This window comes from Pipistrellus kuhlii, unplaced genomic scaffold, assembly GCF_014108245.1.
Source record: "Pipistrellus kuhlii isolate mPipKuh1 unplaced genomic scaffold, mPipKuh1.p scaffold_m20_p_14, whole genome shotgun sequence".
In the NCBI taxonomy this organism is placed as follows: Eukaryota; Metazoa; Chordata; class Mammalia; order Chiroptera; family Vespertilionidae; genus Pipistrellus; species Pipistrellus kuhlii.
Window position 1 is genome coordinate 27,433,487 of NW_023425449.1, and position 20,765 is coordinate 27,454,251.

Below are 20,765 nucleotides of genomic sequence, written 5' to 3' on the forward strand. Positions count from 1 at the left end.
ATACTGTTTGCTTTTTCTATTCAAATTTGAATTGAGTGTAGAGAGTATGGAGGTGTATGGAGTGGCTGTCTGGTGACTCTTGGAACATGAGGATTTTCTCTCTGATGAATTAAATCTCAACCAAATTTCCCACCTGTTCAAGCAGAAATGAGTACTATTTAACTCATTAGAAAGGTTGTGTGGGTGTTTTTTTTTTGTTTGTTTGTTTGTTTGTTTTTGGGGGGGTCCTACTAATGACTCTAGAACTATTAATTTGTGAATTGTGGATATATGGTAAAATTTAATACTTGACATGCTTTAAAGAACAATCCCCTTTACTGAATTGAAGTGACTTGTTTGAGTAAATAGCTTGTGGTTTGGATGGGATATATTAATTTTCATTCAGTTAAAAGTGCTTCAGCAGGCATACTCAGCAGGTTTGGGGTTGAAATGATAATTAGCTCTATTATTCAGAGCTACTTAGACTATGTATTATGTAGGACATTGCTTTTTTTTCCCCTTCTATTTTGTCCACTTGAGGGCTTTCTCTTTTTTATTTTTTTACTTTAAAAAGAGAGGTATCCACATTTTAGAAATACCGTATTTTTCGGACCATAAGACGCTCCGGACCATAAGACGCACCAGTTTTTAGAGAAGGGAAATGAAGAAAAAAAGATTCTGAAACAAATAGTGTCCTAAAATATTTTATGTGCATTAAAACCCAACATCACAGTCATAAACACATGTAATCAACCCTGTAAAGTAAACAGCAGCATTTAGAACCATTTTAGAGCCGGGCAAGCACACACAGACCACACAGAGCCGGGCAAGTAAAAAAGCTTTTTTTTAAAAGTATATTTGTAGGCTATATTTGGACCATAAGACGCAGGGACTTTTCCCCCCCACTTCTGGGGGGGAAAAAGTGTGTCTTATGGTCCGAAAAATACGGTAGGTATTACCATTTACAGATGACCAGGTTTATCTTATCACAGGAATTTAAAATTACTCTAATCTATATGAGGATGGAGTGCTTGTTGAGTTGGTGAGTTTTAAGATGGAGAATATTAATGAAACATTTCTCTGGAGCCTTGAGGAATGATTGAAGTAAAGAGGAGTTGTGGAACTCATTGAATTGCTTGTAGATTGCCAGTATTTCATAAAGGACAACAACAACAACAACAACAAACATTAGAAGATTGTCCACATTAGCAGGTATTTACTTTTTAAACTGCTATTGTTCTCGAAATAGTTATGTTAGTTATCAGTTTTAATACATTGGAGGGAAGAATGGCAAATAGAAACAAAAGGAAACTTGAGATTTTCCTGTGGATTCTAGCTGTGCCTGCTGGTCTGTTTCCTATTACCATGAATAATTGAAGAAGTAGCTCTGAGAAGGTGCCTTTATCTCCCCCTGGCAGCACTACAGAAACTGGCCATGAGCGCTCAGAGCCCACCCTGCACAGTGCTGACACATAGTGGGGATGCAGCTAATGGTTTTCAGAGTCAAGTCGATGTCACTACTGTAGCCTAAAGAATGATCTGTTACGATGGAGATTCACAGAGGTCCCCATCTGTGACCTAATAGTTTGAAGATTATTGAGTTTAAATCCCTAATAGTTTGAAGATTAGGGACTGAGGGAGACTGTAGCCTCCCTCAGTGTGTGGTCAGTTAGAGCACAGGCTTATAATTTGGGACACCCGAAAGCAGTGGGCCCTGGGACAATTCCTGTTTAGCAGCTCCTCCTTTTAAATAGGGGCCCCTGATGAGGCACGTATGTTTTCCTAAACCCAAATGAATATGCGTGTGACCCAGGGCAAGGGACAGAGTGGGTCTGTGTACTGGAATCTTGAGGTGGATTTAAGAATGGACTTTTGGATGGCATAAAGGTTAATTCTTTTGTTTTCCACGTTTAGTCATCATGTAGCCTTTCTGCTTTGAGGAAAACTCAAATCCTTTTTATATCAGAAGGTCTGAATTGTTTTAAAAGTTAACTCTGACTGTATTCCTTAAAATTCTTTATATTTCTCTACATGATATATTTCCTTTTGAAGAGCTTATTTTAAATCCCAAGGTATTTGTTTTAATCCTCTTTAGCTAAATTCTGGAACAAAAAAAAAAAATAGAGCAAAAGGAAGTCTGAGTCTTCACCCCATTTGTCCCTAAGTCCCTTTCTCCTTAAGTGAGCCTGTGATGTGGCATCTATCAGAGTATGTGGCGGGTTGGCTCAGAAGTAGGAGAGGGTCATACCTTTGCCATATTGATACTTTGAGGTTCATTCTTACTCTTTTGTGCGTTCAGAGAATTTTGTCCTTTTTTATACTCAAGTGAAGCTTTGTTTCTGCAGAGTGACTGCCTAATTTACTAAGATGCTTAGGAAAGGCCATTCATTCTTTCAGGCTCTTCAGGGTCATCATTTGCTGGATGGTTGGTGTAGAATCCAGGTGATGGATGAGTTGCTTTGTTGCCTGATCAAAGTTCATGTGAACAGTGAGGCAAGAATGGCTTAATATGTTTGGAACTTTAATTATCATGTGAATAATAAGGATTTCAATAGATTAGTTTTGGAGTCTAATGAAAAAATATACATATTTCTCAAATTATTCTATTGAACACATAAAATTACTTTAGAGGCTTGTCAAATTTAATGGTAGCCACCCAAGGAATAAAGTTGAGTGGAATTTTTGTGTGTGAAGAAATAAGTGTCTTGACTCAGTTTTTTATTATAAATGCCTACTATGAAATGACTTCTGAAAATTAAGGCATTGGGAGTAGGGGTTGGAGCTGTTTCCAACTATCACCAGAGGCTGGTCAAACTGACCACCATTTAGAATAATTAAAATAATGCTCCTGAGGGCTTAAGAATTTTCACTTCTGTTAATTGTTTTGCTATTAGTAATGTAGAAGCAATCAGCATGATAATATTTATGTGAAATAAAGGTTACAAAACAGTTCTATTTATAGTTCTAGAGGCAAGGAGGTGATTCATTGTGTGGTCAGTTAGAGCACAGGCTAATTTGAGACATCCGAAAGCAATGGGCCCTGGGACAATTCCGCACCAGCTCCAGGTACTACTAAATGGGGTCTCAGAACCTAATCACTTCCTCCGAGACAGCTCTAGACCTCTTGTTCGGCATCTCCATGGCAGGTGCCCAGAGGAAAAGTTGATCATGACCAGAAAATGGGTATTAACCAGAGTCAGGGTCAGCTGATGGTTGTAAGAGTCAGAGCTTTCTGGGAACAGAATAGAGACAGAATGAAAACCATCTCTATTGTCCAAGAGCTGACCCTTTGTGCTTTGGTGCCCACTTCGCAGTTATGGGGTGGTGAGACCGCTTAGAGTGAGATGGAAAGATCAGGGAACATTGAAGCGAAAGAGACACATCAATTGGTTGCCTCCTGCATGCAGGCACAGGATTGAGCCTGCAACGAGTTCTTGCCGTTGACACGAATCAAACTTGCTACTCTTCAGTCCATAGGCCAATCAGTGCTCCACCCACTGAGCCAAGCCAACTAGGACAGTAGATCAGACATTTGAATTCCATTCTAGGTTTCAGTTTCAGGGTATGTTATGAGAAGCATCAGAAGGTATAGGCTCACTTTGGTTTTTATTTTCTCTGATTATCTGGTATCTTATCTTTGCTTTTCTAATAGAATCTCCAGTTCTGTGCAAAGATAACATAACCTTGAAATCTCTGCTAGAAAAAAGTAAGGTGGGTCCTAGATGCATTGTCACTAGAATTGTCTACATTTATCTCTAAATTAGCTCCAGGCTTATGTTGCTGGCTTTTGAAGGCTTGCAGCAAATGTTTCATTTTGGACAACTAAAAATCTGAAACATCCACGGAGTTCTGAATACTTTGAATTAAGGAGCTGTTTTATGGCTGTGACAGTTTTTTTTTTTTTAGATCCATTAGGGCAGAACCCGATATTAATGGGTTTGGACCACCCTCGTGAATACTGTCTTCTTGGTGAACTTTAGGCAGGTGGAAAAACTGTTTCAAATTCAGGTTTAACTGGTACATGTGAGGGTTTTGAAGAAAAGTTTAAGTTCACAATCTTGACAGTAGTTTGAAGATTCGGGGTTGAGGGAGACTGTAGCTTCTCTCGTGTTCCTGCTTGCTTTCACTTTTTTTGCAGTATTTCTGAGACAGCTTAGCTCAATGTGACCCTCAAGGCAGGTTTGGGTGCTCTTGTAAGAGTGTACAACCAATTCCTAAACATCTGTAAGTAGTGTTTATATTTATATCCCCGATTTATCTGATCAGATGTTCCAGAAGAAAATTACACATTATGAGTTGTTTAATAGCCTAAAACCAAAAGGAAAAAAAATGTCTTGAAAGGCATGCTGAACATGTCAGAGGAGTGGTATCTCCGTCATCCACTGCGGTAGGGTAGGATCAAGGGAGATGGTACTGATAACGTGACCAGGGAACTCTTGATTTGGCTGGTGTGCATCACAATGCTAATAACCTTACCTCAGTGTCTTATTTGGAGTGTTAATTTTATTTGGCCGCGATGCATGTGAGACATCTTGTCTGAGAGATTTTAATTGTACCAGTGAGTAAAACTAAAACTGTGAATACTGATGCACTGAAATTATAGCATATGCACAAGGTTTAGTTTTATACGGTTTCTTGTTTAGAGTTATTAACTATATGGAAGAATAAATGTCTTTTAAATATTTTAAAACATTACAAAACCCACAATGTAAAGTTGCCATGAGGCAGCCAAAAATAATACATATGGCATTCAGGAGAGCAGTTGCTAATTGGCTGCTGCCTGAGAAAATGGTACACTTGGCGTCTACTTAACACTGTGGGTTTGGCAGGAAGCCAAGTTTGGGGTCAGGTTGTTGTGAATGAAGCTGCATGTGGTTAGGGAGGAGTTAAAATGATTCATGCCTTAGGAGCCGTAGCACGTCGAGCAATGTGCGAGGGCCTACGTGTGCCGGTCTACAGCCCCCGGCCGCCCACCAGCTCGCTACGTGCTCCTCGCTACCAGGATGGCCTGTGCTGCCTCTGTCATTCCCATTTCATGTGCGGATGGGAGTAACCCTTTCCTTTTGGAATATTCCAGTAGGTGATTTTAAGTATGTGCCTGACAGACATTTTCTTTTGTTGCAGAAGGAATCCGGAGAGGAGGTAGAAGTTGAGGAATTCTATGTGAAATACAAAAATTTGTAAGTAGATTGTGATGATGATGATGATGATGATGATGATTAATTATTATTATTTGAATTGGGGAATATATTTTTTGAAGTACTAAAAATGCTTAAAAAATATTGGGGAAATAAAAAATAATTGGGAATTTGGAAACTGGTGTGATTTATTTAGAACTTTGAAGACAATTGTCTAATACCTTTTGATATTTCATGAATTTGGTTTTACTGGAAGAGGTGTAATGGGTGTAAAAGTGGACTAACTTTTCATGTATAACCATGAAGTTCTTTTTAGAGGGTTAAAAACTTCCACAGTAAGAGAAAGTGAGCAGCAATACTCACCTATCCTCCGAGGAGTTCCACTCTGTGGGGCTCCCCTTCCTCCCCGCTCTGTTTGTGGAATGCTGGGTACTTGAGACGAGAAGTCCACGGTCAGACCAGAGCTGTGGAGAACCATGACGTCACTCACATGTTGAAATGCAGTGAGCTGTGTCTGTCTGCTTTTGTTTCTAATTTTTGTTTGGTGAAGTTGAGTTGCATAACTTTTAAAAAATTGAATTGAAAGCACATCTGTGTTGTAGATGTATGTAGGCAGTTTATTAAGACCAAACACACATTTTGGGGAGACAGCATCATTTTAAGGGTCAGGAGACATCTTGCTGAACACAACCAAGGACGTTTTCTAACCTCAGTAACAGTCACAGGGCAAGGACGGGAATACTTGCTGATAACATAAACATTAATTTTTCTTCAAATGTTCTAGGAGAAGGAACTCAAGTACCATATTAATAAATTCCAGGGTTTAAAGAGAGGCTTTTGGAGTTACTGTCCGCACAGCCTAAGAAAACTTACCCTACCCCCGTTAATTAAAGTATCAGCCTCGAGCTTTTTATCCTTCTGCAATGTTGCACTTGGCATTGTGTTAATGAACCGGTGCACTTTTGAAGTCCTATGAGCAAAACCTTTTACCAAGTAAGAAGATGAGGAAGTCTCCTATCAGTGTTATGTGAGAGTACAAGGAAATACGGAGTCTGGCAATACAAAATGTTCGGTAAACATTGGACGTCGTCGTCATTCGCTACTCCGAGCATGATGAGTGTACACAGTTGGAAATTATGAGTATGACGTGATTTTATACAGTCGTATACAGAGTGTGGTGAGGGTAGGTAAGGCTGAGATAACAAAGTAAGCCAGAGAGAGTGAGTGAGTGAGTGAGTTCTTGGTACACTTGTCAAATTAAAGTTAGAGCAAAGGTGCTTAAGTAATGATTCCATAGAAGGACACTGGTAGGTAGGCACTCACTGAATCACGTGCTGGTCCTAGGAAACAGCTCATGTGGCCGGGCACAGCCCCAGAGGAGCTCACGGTGCTCCCGACCAAGGCCTGCTGCCAGGCCGGGGGACCAGCCGTCCTTCTTCAGTCAGATGAGAGGACGCAAAGGTTCAAAAAAAACACACAACAACAACACAGCTTTCCTATCTGACATTATTGGGATCTAAAGGAAATTAAAATGTCCATAAAATGAACTCTTTCTATCAACCTTTTATTTGGACATAATTTCAGATTTACAGGAATAATGCAAAAATGGTACAAAGAATTTGTTTTTCTTTGTGTAATTAAAAAGTGCCTTGCAGAAAGATACTTTGAAATACATATGATAATGGCTGCTAAGTGGTGATTTAGTGATTTCATCACTCCTAAATTTATTAGTTGGGTTTCAACTATAAGGAAGAGCTTTAACCTTTTTACCCATTTGCTTATTTATAGCCGTGCAGACTTGTGGCTTCTTACTTGATTCCATGGGTCATAATTCTTTATTATCAGTTACTCTGCTCGCAGTATCCCAGATTTGACCATTGGGAGCCCCTTCAATCTGGCTCTTCTCTCCTTTTGCCTTGTCCTGTGTCAGAGCTCTTCTTTACTGTTCTGACACAGGACGATGCTCCAGGCTCCTCTGGCAATTTTCTTAGATGTGCTCCTGGCTGCTGGGGAGTCATTCTAGGCCCTCTCAGTGGATAGGGCTAGGAGGGGAGTGCTTATGTCTGTGTGTGCACTTATGTGCATGGACATGTGTATGTCTATGTGACATATATACACAGGTTACACACACATATATGTTAATTACATAAACACACACCTCTACCTACCAACCTAATAACAGTAAAAAACAATGCTTTTATATTGATCACTTCCAAAGGGTTTATTCTCTCCTTTCCCCTTATAATATTAATAACTCCCTTCTTTGACTACAAGAAACCTGACTTACATTTTTCTATAATACGTTTGCTCATTTGTCAGTCCTAGAATATACAGGAAGTGGTTTCAGAATTACTAGACCGTATTTCTGTGAAAAAGAAGCCTAGTGACAAGTCCATTTGGTATTTGTTCACAGTTTTCTCAATTTGGCCTGAGGGTATAGAGGCTAAATACTTGGTTCAGAATTTCCTTGGGTTAGTTTTTTCCTCATTGCCCCCTTTCAGTGTGGTTATTTATTTGCTGCGCAGTTTGGTTCATCAGTTTCTGTTTGTATTTGTATTCCATTTTAGCTCCCTGCCCCCATTCTTACTGATACATGTAATTCAAGTTCATGAAATATTCACTGGTTCAAAAAATCAGAATTACATACCAAAGAAGTGTACCCGTTCCTGTTTTCCTTATTAATCCCAAATTTATCCTTTGCAAGAATTTGCCATGAACATCCATAGATATGTGTATATGTGTATGTAAATACATATTACATATATAAAATATAATACTTATTTCCTCCCCCCCCCACTTTTTCTTTTGCACACAAAAGAATAGCATATTAGCAGTACACATTTGCACTTTGCTTTTTTCACAAGACTACACTCTGGAAATTACTTGAATAAGGTCTTCACTCTTAGTTACAGCTACATAGCACTCCACTGCACGGCTATGTTATAGCTTATTCAGCCAGTCTCCTCTATTAGTGGCTTCTGATACTTTACAGTAGGGGTGTCGAACTCAATCAGAGAAGGGGCCAAAATCTAAAATCCAGCCTAAATTGGGGGCCGAATGGTTTACTGAACAGTCATAAACTGTCATTGTGATGGAAACGCAGCGGAGTGCAGTGATGACAGCGCGGTGCGGGCCACATTGCAAGGCCTGGCGGGACGGATTTGGCCCGCGGGCCTTGTGTTTGACACACGTGCTTTACAGTAACAGGTGATGCTGCAGTAGATATTCCCACACTTGCATATTTTCGAATTGTTGGAGGCATAGCTTCAGGGTGAATTCCTAGAAGTGGGATTGCCAGATCAAAGGCAGACAGTAGCAGCTCTTTTGCTGCCACATTTCCTCCCCTAGGCTTGTGTTGGTTTGCATCCCCCAGTCCACAGTGGCAGAGAGCACCGGCTTTCCCAGTCTTTCCAACACAGCACAGTTTACTTCCCGCTTTTTGTGAGAAATCGTATTTCAGTGTACTTCCAACTAGCATTTGTTTTTATTCTGAATGAAGTAGAACATATTGTCATAAATGTAATGGCATTTTATACCTTATTTTGTCAGTTGTTTGTTCACGTCTTTTGCTCATTTTTCTGTTGTGCTCTCCTCAATTTTTAAGTATTCTTTATATGGGATACTAGTTCCTTATCTGTGCTATATATTGTGGCTAACTTCCCTCACCCCCAGTTTCGATTGTCTTTTAACTTTATTGCATTGTAAATTTAAATATATGTTTATATAGTTATACCCATTAATCTTTTCTTTTATTGGGTCTGGCTTCTGAGTCACAGTTAGGAAGCCTTTCTCTGCATCCAGGTTAGAAAGGAATCGCTGTGTCTTCCTCTAGAGTTTGCATGGATTCATTGTCTGTGTTTAGGTGCCTCATCCACGTGGTATTTATCTCTGCTCCAGTTATTTGAGATGCAACTGTTTTGTATCAAAGATATATATTTATTGGCTCTATATCTGTGCTTTAGTCGGGAGCCTGTGGCACACTATTTTCCTTATAGAGTTTTTATAGTGTATTTTAATGTCTGGATTCCCCTAAGATCATTTCCATTTTTAATGTTTTCTTGGATATTCCTGCATGTTTATTTTTATATTTAGTTCAGTATTAAACTGTCTTGCTCTATAAAAATGCTTGTCTATATTTTTATTTGCATTGTGTTGATTTGCAAATTTATAATGTTGATTCATGCTGTCTAAAAACAAGAATACCTTTACAGTTGGTTCAACTCTAATTTTGTGTCCATTATAGGAGAGTTTTAAACATTTCCTTGTATTAAGTTTCACACGTTTCTAATTAAACTTATTACTCAGTATTTTACCTTCGTTGATATTATAAAAGATTTTCTGTAACATGACATCCTCTTACTTGTTATTTGTGTGAATGGAGGCTGTTGACTTAACTTTAGATTCTGTTACATTACTGGAATTATTTTATTTTTTTGAATTAATTTTCCAATTGATTCTCTAGGGGGGTTGCAGTTATGCAATTATATCATCTTCAAATAGAGAGAGTTTTTCTTCTTATTTTATTGCTCCTCTTGCTTTCTCTCACCTAATGGCATTGGATAATGCCTTGAATACAATATTGAATAATAGTGGTGAGAGAGCGCACCCTTCACCGGTTTCTGATGTTGGTAAAAAGCCTGGGGTGGGCTTTTCTCCTTAAAATGAAGCAGAGTTCCCGAAAACTTCAGCCCAGATTGTGTGAGAGAGAGAAGTTTTTGTGCCTACCTCCTGGTCACGCTGGTGGTGCTTCAGAGGCCTGTGCACTGCAGTCAAGACAAGAGCACTGACGGCACGCACCCCCTTCCTCCCCAGGAGCTGGGAGGCTAGGACAGGCTATTATATTTGCTCTGGTGATAGCACATTGAGGGGTATTATTGAGAATCCAGGAGCTCAGGGTTGAAAGTTGAAAATAAAATACTTGCAATGCTTCCATCACAAAATGATCATTATTAACATTTTGATGCATTTTTGTCTAGCCTTTTTTGTCTTAAGAGTATGTATGTACTGGGTTTACATCAATTCATATCTATATAGGCATATATATTTAAAGTCAGTAACTCCTTCAGTCAATTGTAGGAGTAAATCAGACCTCCCTTTGAAAATGCATATTAAACATTAAATAAATATAAATGATATGAGACATAATATCATAAGTGTTTTAATATCATCAATCATTTTCAAAAGATTTTATGATGGTTGCACAGTTTCTAAGAGTAGTATCTTGATTTTGAAAGATGTGTGTGTGTGTGTGTGTGTGTGTGTGTGTGTGTGTGTATAAGCCCCTCGTTTCTTTTTAATGCCCTCACTAGTAAGAGAAATAAGGGACACTTGAGGCCATCAAGATAGGGAGAGAATAAATGGTACTACAGAATATTGAAATACCAAATAAAATAATGTCAGAGTTACCATAAAGCATTAACTGTATACCTTAGAGTCTTCGGGAAGGAAAAGGAAGGATGTAGAGTATTGAAGTTGAGATTAGAGAAAACATAGCGTGCTCTAAGCAGGCTGGTACGTCTGCAGGAGAGGGGATGTGCCATTGCAAGGATGGGGTAGACATTAGAGAATGCCCAGGGACAAGGGGCATTATTGCAGAGCTGAAAGGGCTGGGCTGGGAGGCAAGAACTGGCTAGGAGCAGTTGGGGGCATGGGTGTTCAGAGAGCGGGCGGTGGGCCCTTCTCCCTGATTGCTCTGAAGGACTAAGTGTTAGGTTTGCCTTTGCTATTTCAAATTCGAATTCTTTTAACTTGATGAAAACCTTTTATTTCTCAATTAATGGTAAAAGGCTCAAAATATAAACTCATAATTAAGGCGTCTAGTTTTAACTGTTTTGTATTGAAGTGTAATCCATTTACTTGTAAATACCTTGTTGGGTCTTTTATGTTATTTATGTTATTTATTTATTTATTATTATTTTTTATGGGAAGTGGATAAGAAAGCTGGGGGCTAGGACAGAAGGTACATTTTAGGCACTGTTACTGATTTTCTTTCCTTAGTTTCAAAAGTTAGTAATTATGTGAATGTTACTCAGCAGCCTGTATGAGTAAACAGATTATTTTGCTAATTAGCTGTTTAGTTGACTTTGGGGGTACTATTAAAAAAATATATATATAATAAAGAATTCATTTTTCACATGTTTCAAGTATATTATTTTATTTTTTTTTAGCTCTTATCTTCATTGTCAATGGGCATCTGTAGAAGATCTGGAAAAAGATAAGAGAATTCAGCAAAAGATTAAACGATTTAAGGCAAAGCAGGGCCAGAACAAATTCCTTTCAGAGGTAGGAAATACCTGGTTAATTTTTAAAGTATTTACTTTATTTAAATGTTCTGAATTTTGAATTTTAGTTCAGTAGTTTATTAAGAAAAACTAGTTTGCCTCATTTGGTGCTGTTACTTGCATATTGGTAACTGGTTATTGCTAAAAAAAAATTTGTAAACAGGAAATTTCTTATTCTTCCTGTTGCTTAGTCTAGAAGATACTGGTCCTTAAGATATTGTGTGGAAATATGATGGTTTGATTACAATCTTGTAATGAAAATCCAGTTAGTGGATATTGAAAAATGTAAGTAGAAAAAAATTTTATCAAGATTTAGTAGATTAAAAACTACAGTACGCATTAAATACAAGTTCTAGGAAATAAAAGTTTATTTCTATTGGGGAAGGTCTGAGGCAAACCTCTTTTGAACAACTTAGTGCCTCATTACAGAAAGTTCATTTGACTAATTTTCACAAATGCTGTGATGTGGTGTGGAAATTGGCATATCTTTGCAATCTCTCTTTACTGCGTGGGCTATCAATTATGAGAAGGTAACCATACCTAGGGCAAGGAAGAAAAATCCACATTTTTAAGAAGGACCAAGTTTCCCCCCAAGATAGTCAACTACGTTTAAAAAAAGTGCTGTCACACACTGCTTCCTGGGGGCTCTGGGCTGTTGATCACCAGTTTGGTTTCACTTACAGCCTCTAGTAGATAAAAAAGAAACGTTAACACTGAAAGATTAAACTTGCTGATTTCTAAGTTTTCTTTTCCATTAAGGAGTTAACAGAATATAAAATGTAAGGAAGTGTGAAATTGATGCAAAATAATACCTGTTTAACAGCTTACTTCACACTCCCACCTCTTTGTAGAGGTAAGGGGTGGGGCCAGAAGAGTGTTTAGTACTTTATGTCATAAAATCCTTATAATCTTAGGTGACAAGTCTGTGTTCCCCTGGAATCTGATTTCCATGCAGATTTTACATGGTTTACAGGCAGATTGTAAAGTGTGTATTAGATTGGGGGATCAGGTGGTGGTTGCTTTACTGGACACATGTCTGGATCACCACTTCTGTTATTCTGGGTAGTAGGTGTCTTTGCAGTACTGAGGGGAAAGGAGGTGTGCAAATGTGACTCACTCCTTACATCTTGGAGAATATTTAGGTGATTCTCTGAAAGGGCAGTTTCTAAGAAAAATAATGGGAAGTTCCATTTTTCATGCCCTTCTTAATGAAACGAAGGTTAAATGTCTGTGACATTGGGCAAGTTGAAATCATTTAGCTTCCTTTTAGAAAGAGACACCGTATGTTCTGTTGACCTTTTCTATGGATTAGTAGCAAGGAACAGGAAAGCATGCTATGTTAACTTACCCTCATAGCCTTGGGTCCTGGTTCTGTTTATTAAATTTATTTGGACTGTGTTTCCTGGAGTCAGGAACTTTACGGACATGTGCCTGGCCCTGGCTCTGTTGCCTGTCTGTGTGGGTCTGTCTTTGTGGATAACCTACATCAAGGTTCAAATACATTATTTTTCTGGTAACTTGTCAACTAGAATCTGAAGTTTTGACTTGAAAGTGTTAGCAGAAAATGATAAAGGAGATTTCCTTTCCTCTTTCTCTTCACACATACATACACACACACACACACCCACACACACACCTGTTTGTCCATATTCCGTAGGTGGTCCTGGATTTAGGTTTTGCTAAGTTCTGACTACTTTTACATTCTTTGTTTCATCTTATGCTTTCTTATACATCTGCTGCAATTAAAATCTCTATTCAAGGATATTATTGAAACTGGAAATTGCATCACATGCATGATGACATGCATAGATTATTCACCTGAAGGATAGAAATGTTTAGGAATAAAGTTAAGGATTTAAATTTAGCAATGACAGCTTCTGTTTCAGAATGAACTATCTTAAAAGAGCATTAGTCATTAAAACTAGTACGTAGAAAGTTTTAGTGCTTATGCTGTTGTGAATAACATATTGTGTGCCTAAATCTAGACTCGTTTGACAAAGCCAGTGCATTAATATATTGATATTTTTAATCAACTGAGCATTTCAATGGATTTTTGCCTTGCTAATCAACTCTATGTAAAGTCCTGAGGCAGTTGAAACACATTTTTGATTTTTGATTTATAATTCACAGTTCAAAGCATCCAAACCCAGTGTTTTAATGGGAACAGTGAGTTATCCTTGAGCTGACTGTGATCGAACAGTTTATCTTTTCAACCTGCAATTCAGCCCATATGAAGTGTCTCATATGTCCTTGCAAAGCATTTTAATGCAGTTATATTAGTGATAAATTAATTGACAGGAATGTGATAATATGAATTTTGTTTCTAACTTATCTGACTGATTTATTTAAAGTGTGGTTTAGTCTGTAACTTCCCTTTGAGTCATATTGTGTGGTGTGTTTTTTAAATGTGATAATTTTGCAAGCAAGCAGTATTACTTTATTTTGTAAAAATTGTTAACATATTGGCTAACTAACCTAATTATTTAAGCCTTATTTTTGTATCCCTTTTAACGAAATGCTCTGTATTCAGTACAAATAAACCGTTTAAACCTTTAATGGAAAGACTGTATTCAAATGAGGTACTACCGTAATATTGATTGGCAAAGACAACCAAATATCATACTCTGTTCATACTAAAATATGAGTTTCACTGGTTTCCGTGTTTTTAGCTTTTGAATAACGTTCTGTAAATGATGCTGTAAAGCAACAGACCACTCTGGGAGTTATGAGATTCCAGTAGCACGTACTGTGCATGGCTATGGGTCTTTTTTGCAAGCTGTAGTTTCAAGAATGCTGAATGCATTCACATGCCATCAGCCTTTTGGATTGCTCATTAGTGAATTGTAATTTCACACTTCATTTAAAATATTCTTAAACATTCTCTCACAGTAAAAAGGTTTCACACAGTAATTAAAAGTCCCGGTTAACAAAGTCTGAGAAGTCTGATTTCCTCATGGGGAATGATTTTGCTAAATTGTAGCATTTCAATTAATATAAAAGAATTTGCCAAATATAAATTTTGTGTTGCTGTGACCCAAAATATTACTGCTCGGTGAAAAGTGGAATAGTGTTTACTCTCAGGAATTAAATAAACATTTAAAAAATTTTTCCCTTCGGTGCAGATTGAAGATGAGCTTTTTAATCCAGATTATGTGGAGGTTGACCGGATAATGGATTTTGCACGTAGCACAGATGACCGGGGAGAGGTAACAGAAGATCATTCCTATTAGGGGGCGCAGACTCAGACAGCTTATGTGTGTTTACAGAGTAATTGCGGCCAGCCTAGGTCTGGTCCAGGTCAGAGCCTTGGATCATGGCACACTTGGTCCAAATTTAACTGAAATTTATTGACTTACTATTAGTTTTATGACTTAATAATAGTGCTAAATGTGGCTGAAACCGGTTTGGCTCAGTGGTAGAGCGTCGGCTGTGGACTGAAAGGTCCCAGGTTCGATTCCGGTCAAGGGCATGTACATTGGTTGCGGGCACATCCCGGGTAGGGGGTGTGCCCAAGAGGCAGCTGGTCGATGTTTCTCTCATGACGTTTCTAGCTCTCTCTCTCTCTCCCTTCCTCTCTGTAAAAAAAAAAAATCAATAAAATATATTTTTAAAAAATAGTGCTAAATGTGTTTATGTGTTGTCAGGGAGCTTTTTAAAAGAGATCAATTTTCAATATGAAATGAATATATCGACATTTTGCACAATTCCAGAATACAATCAATAAAAAAAATTCAGTACATTTCTGTATAAATTTGTTATGTAGCACAAAATTTTCTTATGTAATTAAGAGTGCAGTTGTAGCAAAATGGAGTTAATGTTGTTTAATGTTGGACACTTCCTTTAATGTGGTGCACAGAGGATGTTATAAAATAAAGATCATATCAGTTACATGATATTTAACTTTTTATTATTTAGTTTCACTTGAAAAATATGTTTTATTTTTAAAACATTTAAAAATATTTCATAATATATTTACATAGGACACCAAATGGTTTTAACATCCTAACCAGGTCAATGTACCTTAGTCCTGAAATGAAGGTCAGCAGACCAAAACATTTTCTAGAGGAAAAGACAAAAAAAATTCCATTGATCTATATTACCCAAATATTTTGCTCTCCAATCTTTTAGAACTCAAACACATTATTTTTGTAAAAGATTTTTAAAATTGATTTTTAAAGAGAGAGGAAGGGGGTTAGGGGAGAAAGAGAGAGAGAAACATTGATGTGAGAGGGGAACATCGATTGGCTGCCTCCTGCCTCCTACTGGGGATTGATCCTGAAACCTGCTCATGTGCCCTGCTAGGGAATCAAACTGGCAACCATTCAATGCACAGTAGGATGCCAGCCAACTGAGCCACACTGGTTAGGACTGAAACACATTATTCTAAAGTGATTGGATACAAACGTTATTTCTCCCTTTAAGAAAAAGGCAGAAATCCTAATAAACTCAAGCCTTTTCTTATTTTTTAAAGAAACTAACCAATTATATAAATACTAGCGGCCCAATACATGAAATTTGTGCAAGGGGCTTGGCTCTCACAGCCGCGGCCCTCACAGCCCTGGCTTTGTCCAGAAGGTTGTCTGGTCTAATGAGCATGTTACAACTTTATTATTATAGATATAGATATACTAAGATAACTTGCTATATATGTCTGAATCAAATAACTGGCGAATAACTTGCACAGGCTCAAATTTAGCTATTATTTACTAGATATTTATATCTTTTAGTTTTTGAACATTACTTATCAGTGGCTTAAATAAAAATTAATTTGTTCCGATACTACTACTCAGTAATACTATTTCCAGTTTAGACTTGAGACTCTATAACTAGGGACTATTTTAAAACTTCTCCCCACTAAGTCTTACTATTTATTGCTTGGGTGGTGTCTGTTGACAAATGAGGTAGAGCACGCATTTCCTTTATACAGCGAGCATTTTGGTCAAATGAATCTGATTCTGATTCCTTTAAATGTGCCCAGCCCGTGACTCACTACCTGGTGAAGTGGTGCTCCCTGCCTTATGAGGACAGCACTTGGGAGCTCAGGCAGGACATCGATCAAGCCAAGATCGAGGAGTTTGAGAAACTAATGTCCAGGGAGCCGGAAACAGCGCGCATGGTAAGAATTGGCTGAGGGTAGGGGATTTAATTTGAAAATAGCATCGCGCGGTCTTTGAGAAACCACTAATGGGATTTACTATATTTGAAACAGGAGCGACCTCCTGCTGATGATTGGAAGAAATCGGAGAGTTCCAGGGAGTATAAAAACAATAACAAACTCAGGGAATACCAGTTGGAGGGAGTAAACTGGCTACTTTTCAATTGGTACAACATGTATGTAAAACATGTTTCCTTCACTTTTAAAAAGGCCTGTTGTTTTTTCCTTTGTAGTTATTGAAACTAGTACTCAAATATAACTTAATAACGTTTAACTCTCTACTAAGATTATATTAAAACAGCAAACATTGAAAGTATGCTTATTATTTATTCAACAATAATACAGAGGTTGATTGAAGTATGTAAAAATTATTATTTCTTGGAAATGTATTTTACTGAAGCTAAGGAAAACATCTAAGATAGGCATTTATAAGTATAATAATATATGTTTTATGAAAGAAAAAAAAAGCAGTGAGTAATATCTGTACTCATTAAACTTTCCCTCTTTTATTTCCTTCCCAAAGGCGAAACTGCATTTTAGCAGATGAAATGGGTTTGGGAAAAACTATCCAGTCCATTACATTTCTCTATGAGATATATTTGAAAGGAATCCATGGCCCTTTTTTAGTAATTGCCCCATTGTCCACAATCCCCAACTGGGAAAGGGAATTCCGGACCTGGACAGAGTTGAATGTGGTTGTGTATCATGGGAGTCAAGCTAGTCGTCGGACCATTCAGTTGTATGAAATGTACTTCAAAGATCCCCAGGTAAAACATCACAGGCGGTTTTGCCTATGCTTAGTATGTGCATTTTAAAGCATTGGGATTTAAAATGGTCTCAGTGATTTGAGGGAAAGGTTTAGATTTTGCAAAATTGAGAAATTTGCTTTAGGTTTCTTACCTAATTTATGATTGTGTTATATTTCTTCATGTCATAATTACAGCTTTTTATTTTTATAGCTTAATCATTTTTATTAGATTAAAAATAAATGAAATTTTTTACCAAAAATTCCTTAATGTGTTGATTTGCTAATTGGCTTTCTTTTGCAATTAAAAATGTAAACAGAAAGAATATTTTGTTACATTCTTGCTGGAAATGAAAAATATTAGGCACGTAATTTTGAGTCACACAATGAATGAAATACATCCAAGGGAATAGTTTATACTTTAACTCTTAGTAGTGGCTACTGTGAATTTTCTCTTTGCTAGTTTCCTACAATTATTCTGTTATGTTAACATTAAAAATTACTTGATAAAGAAGGGAGAATAGTAATCCCTAAATTAGTTTTAAGCTCTAGGTAGTAAATGGGAGTTCTATAACTGGGAATAGGACAGATTTTTATTTTACTTTTTGTTTACTTGAAGTGTAAAATCTGCCCTATAACTGATTAAGAAAAGGGAAATATTGAAACTTGTTTATTTTGTATTTATCTTTAAATTTGGGAAATTATTATAAGTTCTATTCTAAGTGAATGATTTTTGTCTTATTACTTAAAAAAATAAGTTACAAAAGTAAAAGAAAGGTAAAACACTTTAAAAAGTAAAAAAGTTCTTTCCAAGTTAGCTTAGTACACAGTGCCTTTGGCCATTCACTTCGGAGTCCATGGGCTGTGACTAGTACAGGCACTCTTAGTAGCACTTTACTGCATGTGGATCTGTAAGGAAATTGGATCAGAAATTTTACTAACGATTTTCTAACCTCCTTGAAAAGGGGAAGATTTTAAGGCCTTCTTATACCACAGCAGCTTAAACCTCCAAAATACATGTTATTTAAAATAAAGATGTTCCCAAAGATAAATCCACGTGTCTTATGCTCTTTATTTATTCTCAGAGTTGTTAATCTGTAGTGCTAAATAATAATCAGAGTTGTTTTTGTAGGGTCGAGTGATAAAGGGGTCCTATAAGTTTCATGCCATCATCACGACCTTCGAGATGATTTTGACTGATTGTCCTGAGCTGCGGAATATTCCATGGCGCTGTGTGGTCATCGATGAAGCCCACCGGCTGAAGAACAGGAACTGCAAGCTCCTGGAGGGACTCAAGATGATGGACTTGGTCAGTGATCATTTGGTGATTCCATGGAACCCAAATACAACTGTCGCTGGCACAGTATTCCGCCCCTCTGGATTTGACTGATGCCTGGGGAGGGTGTTTGCAAAGTCTGTCAAATATTGATACATCCTCCCTCGCTTATAGTTACACAAAAGTGGCTGCTGACTTCCTGATTCAGACATTGTTGGCTGGTATCACAGCACCATATAGTCGTGATACTTTCCCTGAAATGAGTTTCAAGTAATTGCTAAACAGTTCTCCATCTTGGATGTATGGAAGTAGGACACGGGCACCAATGTGATAGGGGAGCTGGTGAAAGAGCTCGTAAACGAGTAATTGTTTTAAAGAAATACCTGACTTTGTTCAGAGACAAAGTTAGAAATAGCTTCTGGTAAAAAAAAAAAAAAAAAAAAAAAAAAGTGGTCTTTAAAACCAAGCCGACCCCTTTGCTAATTTGAAATTTTTGCAGAACAAAATAGGTTTTCATGTGCTGTTGCGTACAGAAGAACTTCTTTTGTCTGCAACGTGAGTCATGCAGGAAGCAGATGGGCAGACAAGCACTGCTGATGCAGAGAACAGAAAGAGTCACGAGCTTTATCTGAGCCTAGGAACTTTAGGGAAAATTTCAGCTCTGATGCAGAAAAAGCAGACCCTTAGGGGACTTGCGAAGTTGACCTAATGACCCCAGGAAGAGGCAAGACACAGTTACCACCAGGCCTGCAGTTCCACGCAGGCCCCTCCGTGCACATCTGAATCAGGAGCCATTTTTTTTATATCTCCACCTTTGTGCCTAATTCCCTGACCTTATGTAGGACGGGTGCAGAATTAACTTCAGAGAGAAGTAGGGGCTCTGGTTGTGAGAAAGGGCTTTTGTTCTGATCGGTCACTGGCTCCCCTTGCATTCCTGCAGGAGCACAAAGTGCTGCTGACGGGGACGCCGCTGCAGAACACCGTGGAGGAGCTCTTCAGCCTGCTCCACTTCCTGGAACCGAGTCGCTTCCCTTCAGAAACCACCTTCATGCAGGAGTTCGGTGATCTGAAAACAGAAGAACAGGTATTTCTCAGTCTGCTTTGTATTTTAGTCATGCAACTGAAGATTAACTCATGAAATGGCAAAGGAGTAATAGTAAACTAATGTAAAAATGTAAGTTATCTTAGTTTTGTCCTCCTCCCCACTAGACAAGTGAGCTTTATATCTCCTTTCCTTAGACAGCCCAAGTCTTCATGACAGAGGTTTTCTTGTCTGTCTGTCCACTTGCCCTTGTGAAGGGTTGTTGATGGGTAGAGGTGTTTGGGTAATTTGCAGAGGCTACTGTGCTGTTCAGGTTGGTGGTTTTGCTAGGTCTGCTTTTGGGATGGTTGTACACTTTTGGGGATAGTGTCAGAAGCCACGGAAATTTGTAGAGCTGTTTGCCTCCTGGAGTTTTAAGTTCTAGTCTTAATCTCTTCCGTTAAGTTCAAAGTGAAGTCAGTTTTGTTTTGTTTTACTTTTCCTAAAAACTCTCTGGTGTGCTGTACCCTAGTGCCAGTCACCAGAAAAGGGAGCTGCAGGGAGACACCTCTGCTTGCAGGACTGGCTACCTCCTGGCTTATTCACTGTTTCTGGAAACCAAAAGAACTCAATCAGAGGCCCCGCCCCTCCCCTGACGCAGTCTCTTTCTTCCCCTTCATCATCCCCACCGCTCAGGGTGAACAGAATTGAAAGGAAATGAGTAGAACAAGCCTCCTGGTTGAAAGGTTCATTTGACATTGGATCATTCAACCTTCATGCACTTCTGTTTTGAAAACTGGAAGTTTCCTGCCTTTGCAACCTTACTGGGCTTTTTTAAAATGGAATTTATTGGGGTGACATTGGTTAATGTTATACAGGTTTTAGGGATACAATTCTACAACACATCATCTGTATATTCTACTATCCACCACCCCAAGTCAAGTCTCCTCCCATCCCCTTATTGGGCTTTGACACAAGAAATGAAATGGTTAACTAGTAGAATAATAATCCTGCCTTTTCACATTAGGATATGTGTTAACGTGCAAGCAAGTCGTGGCATCAGTATTTACTTAAGGTCCTTTTTTAGGTGCAAAAACTCCAGGCTATTCTAAAGCCGATGATGTTGAGACGTCTCAAGGAGGATGTAGAAAAGAACTTGGCCCCCAAAGA

At 38.1% G+C, this 20,765-nt stretch overlaps 1 protein-coding gene across 7 annotated transcripts in view; it reads left to right on the forward strand.

Moving 5' to 3' along the window:
- The window catches only part of CHD7 (chromodomain helicase DNA binding protein 7), a 174,845-nt gene that overhangs the window by 118,491 nt on the left and 35,589 nt on the right, over positions 1-20,765 (forward strand). For 5 of the 7 annotated variants that reach the window (XM_036436997.2, XM_036437000.2, XM_036436999.2 and 2 more), the window contains 9 exons: positions 5,104-5,159; positions 11,285-11,399; positions 14,521-14,604; positions 16,377-16,514; positions 16,608-16,729; positions 17,077-17,320; positions 18,431-18,607; positions 19,515-19,658; positions 20,683-20,765. The exon at positions 20,683-20,765 is cut by the window's right edge and continues 173 nt beyond it. In XM_036436997.2, coding sequence (XP_036292890.1) covers positions 5,104-5,159; positions 11,285-11,399; positions 14,521-14,604; positions 16,377-16,514; positions 16,608-16,729; positions 17,077-17,320; positions 18,431-18,607; positions 19,515-19,658; positions 20,683-20,765 — 1,163 coding nt within the window. Of the gene's footprint in view, positions 1-5,103; positions 5,160-11,284; positions 11,400-11,664; positions 11,684-14,520; positions 14,605-16,376; positions 16,515-16,607; positions 16,730-17,076; positions 17,321-18,430; positions 18,608-19,514; positions 19,659-20,682 lie in introns of those variants that run through there. The other 2 variants (XM_045581435.1, XM_045581437.1) reach the window with 2 other exon arrangements.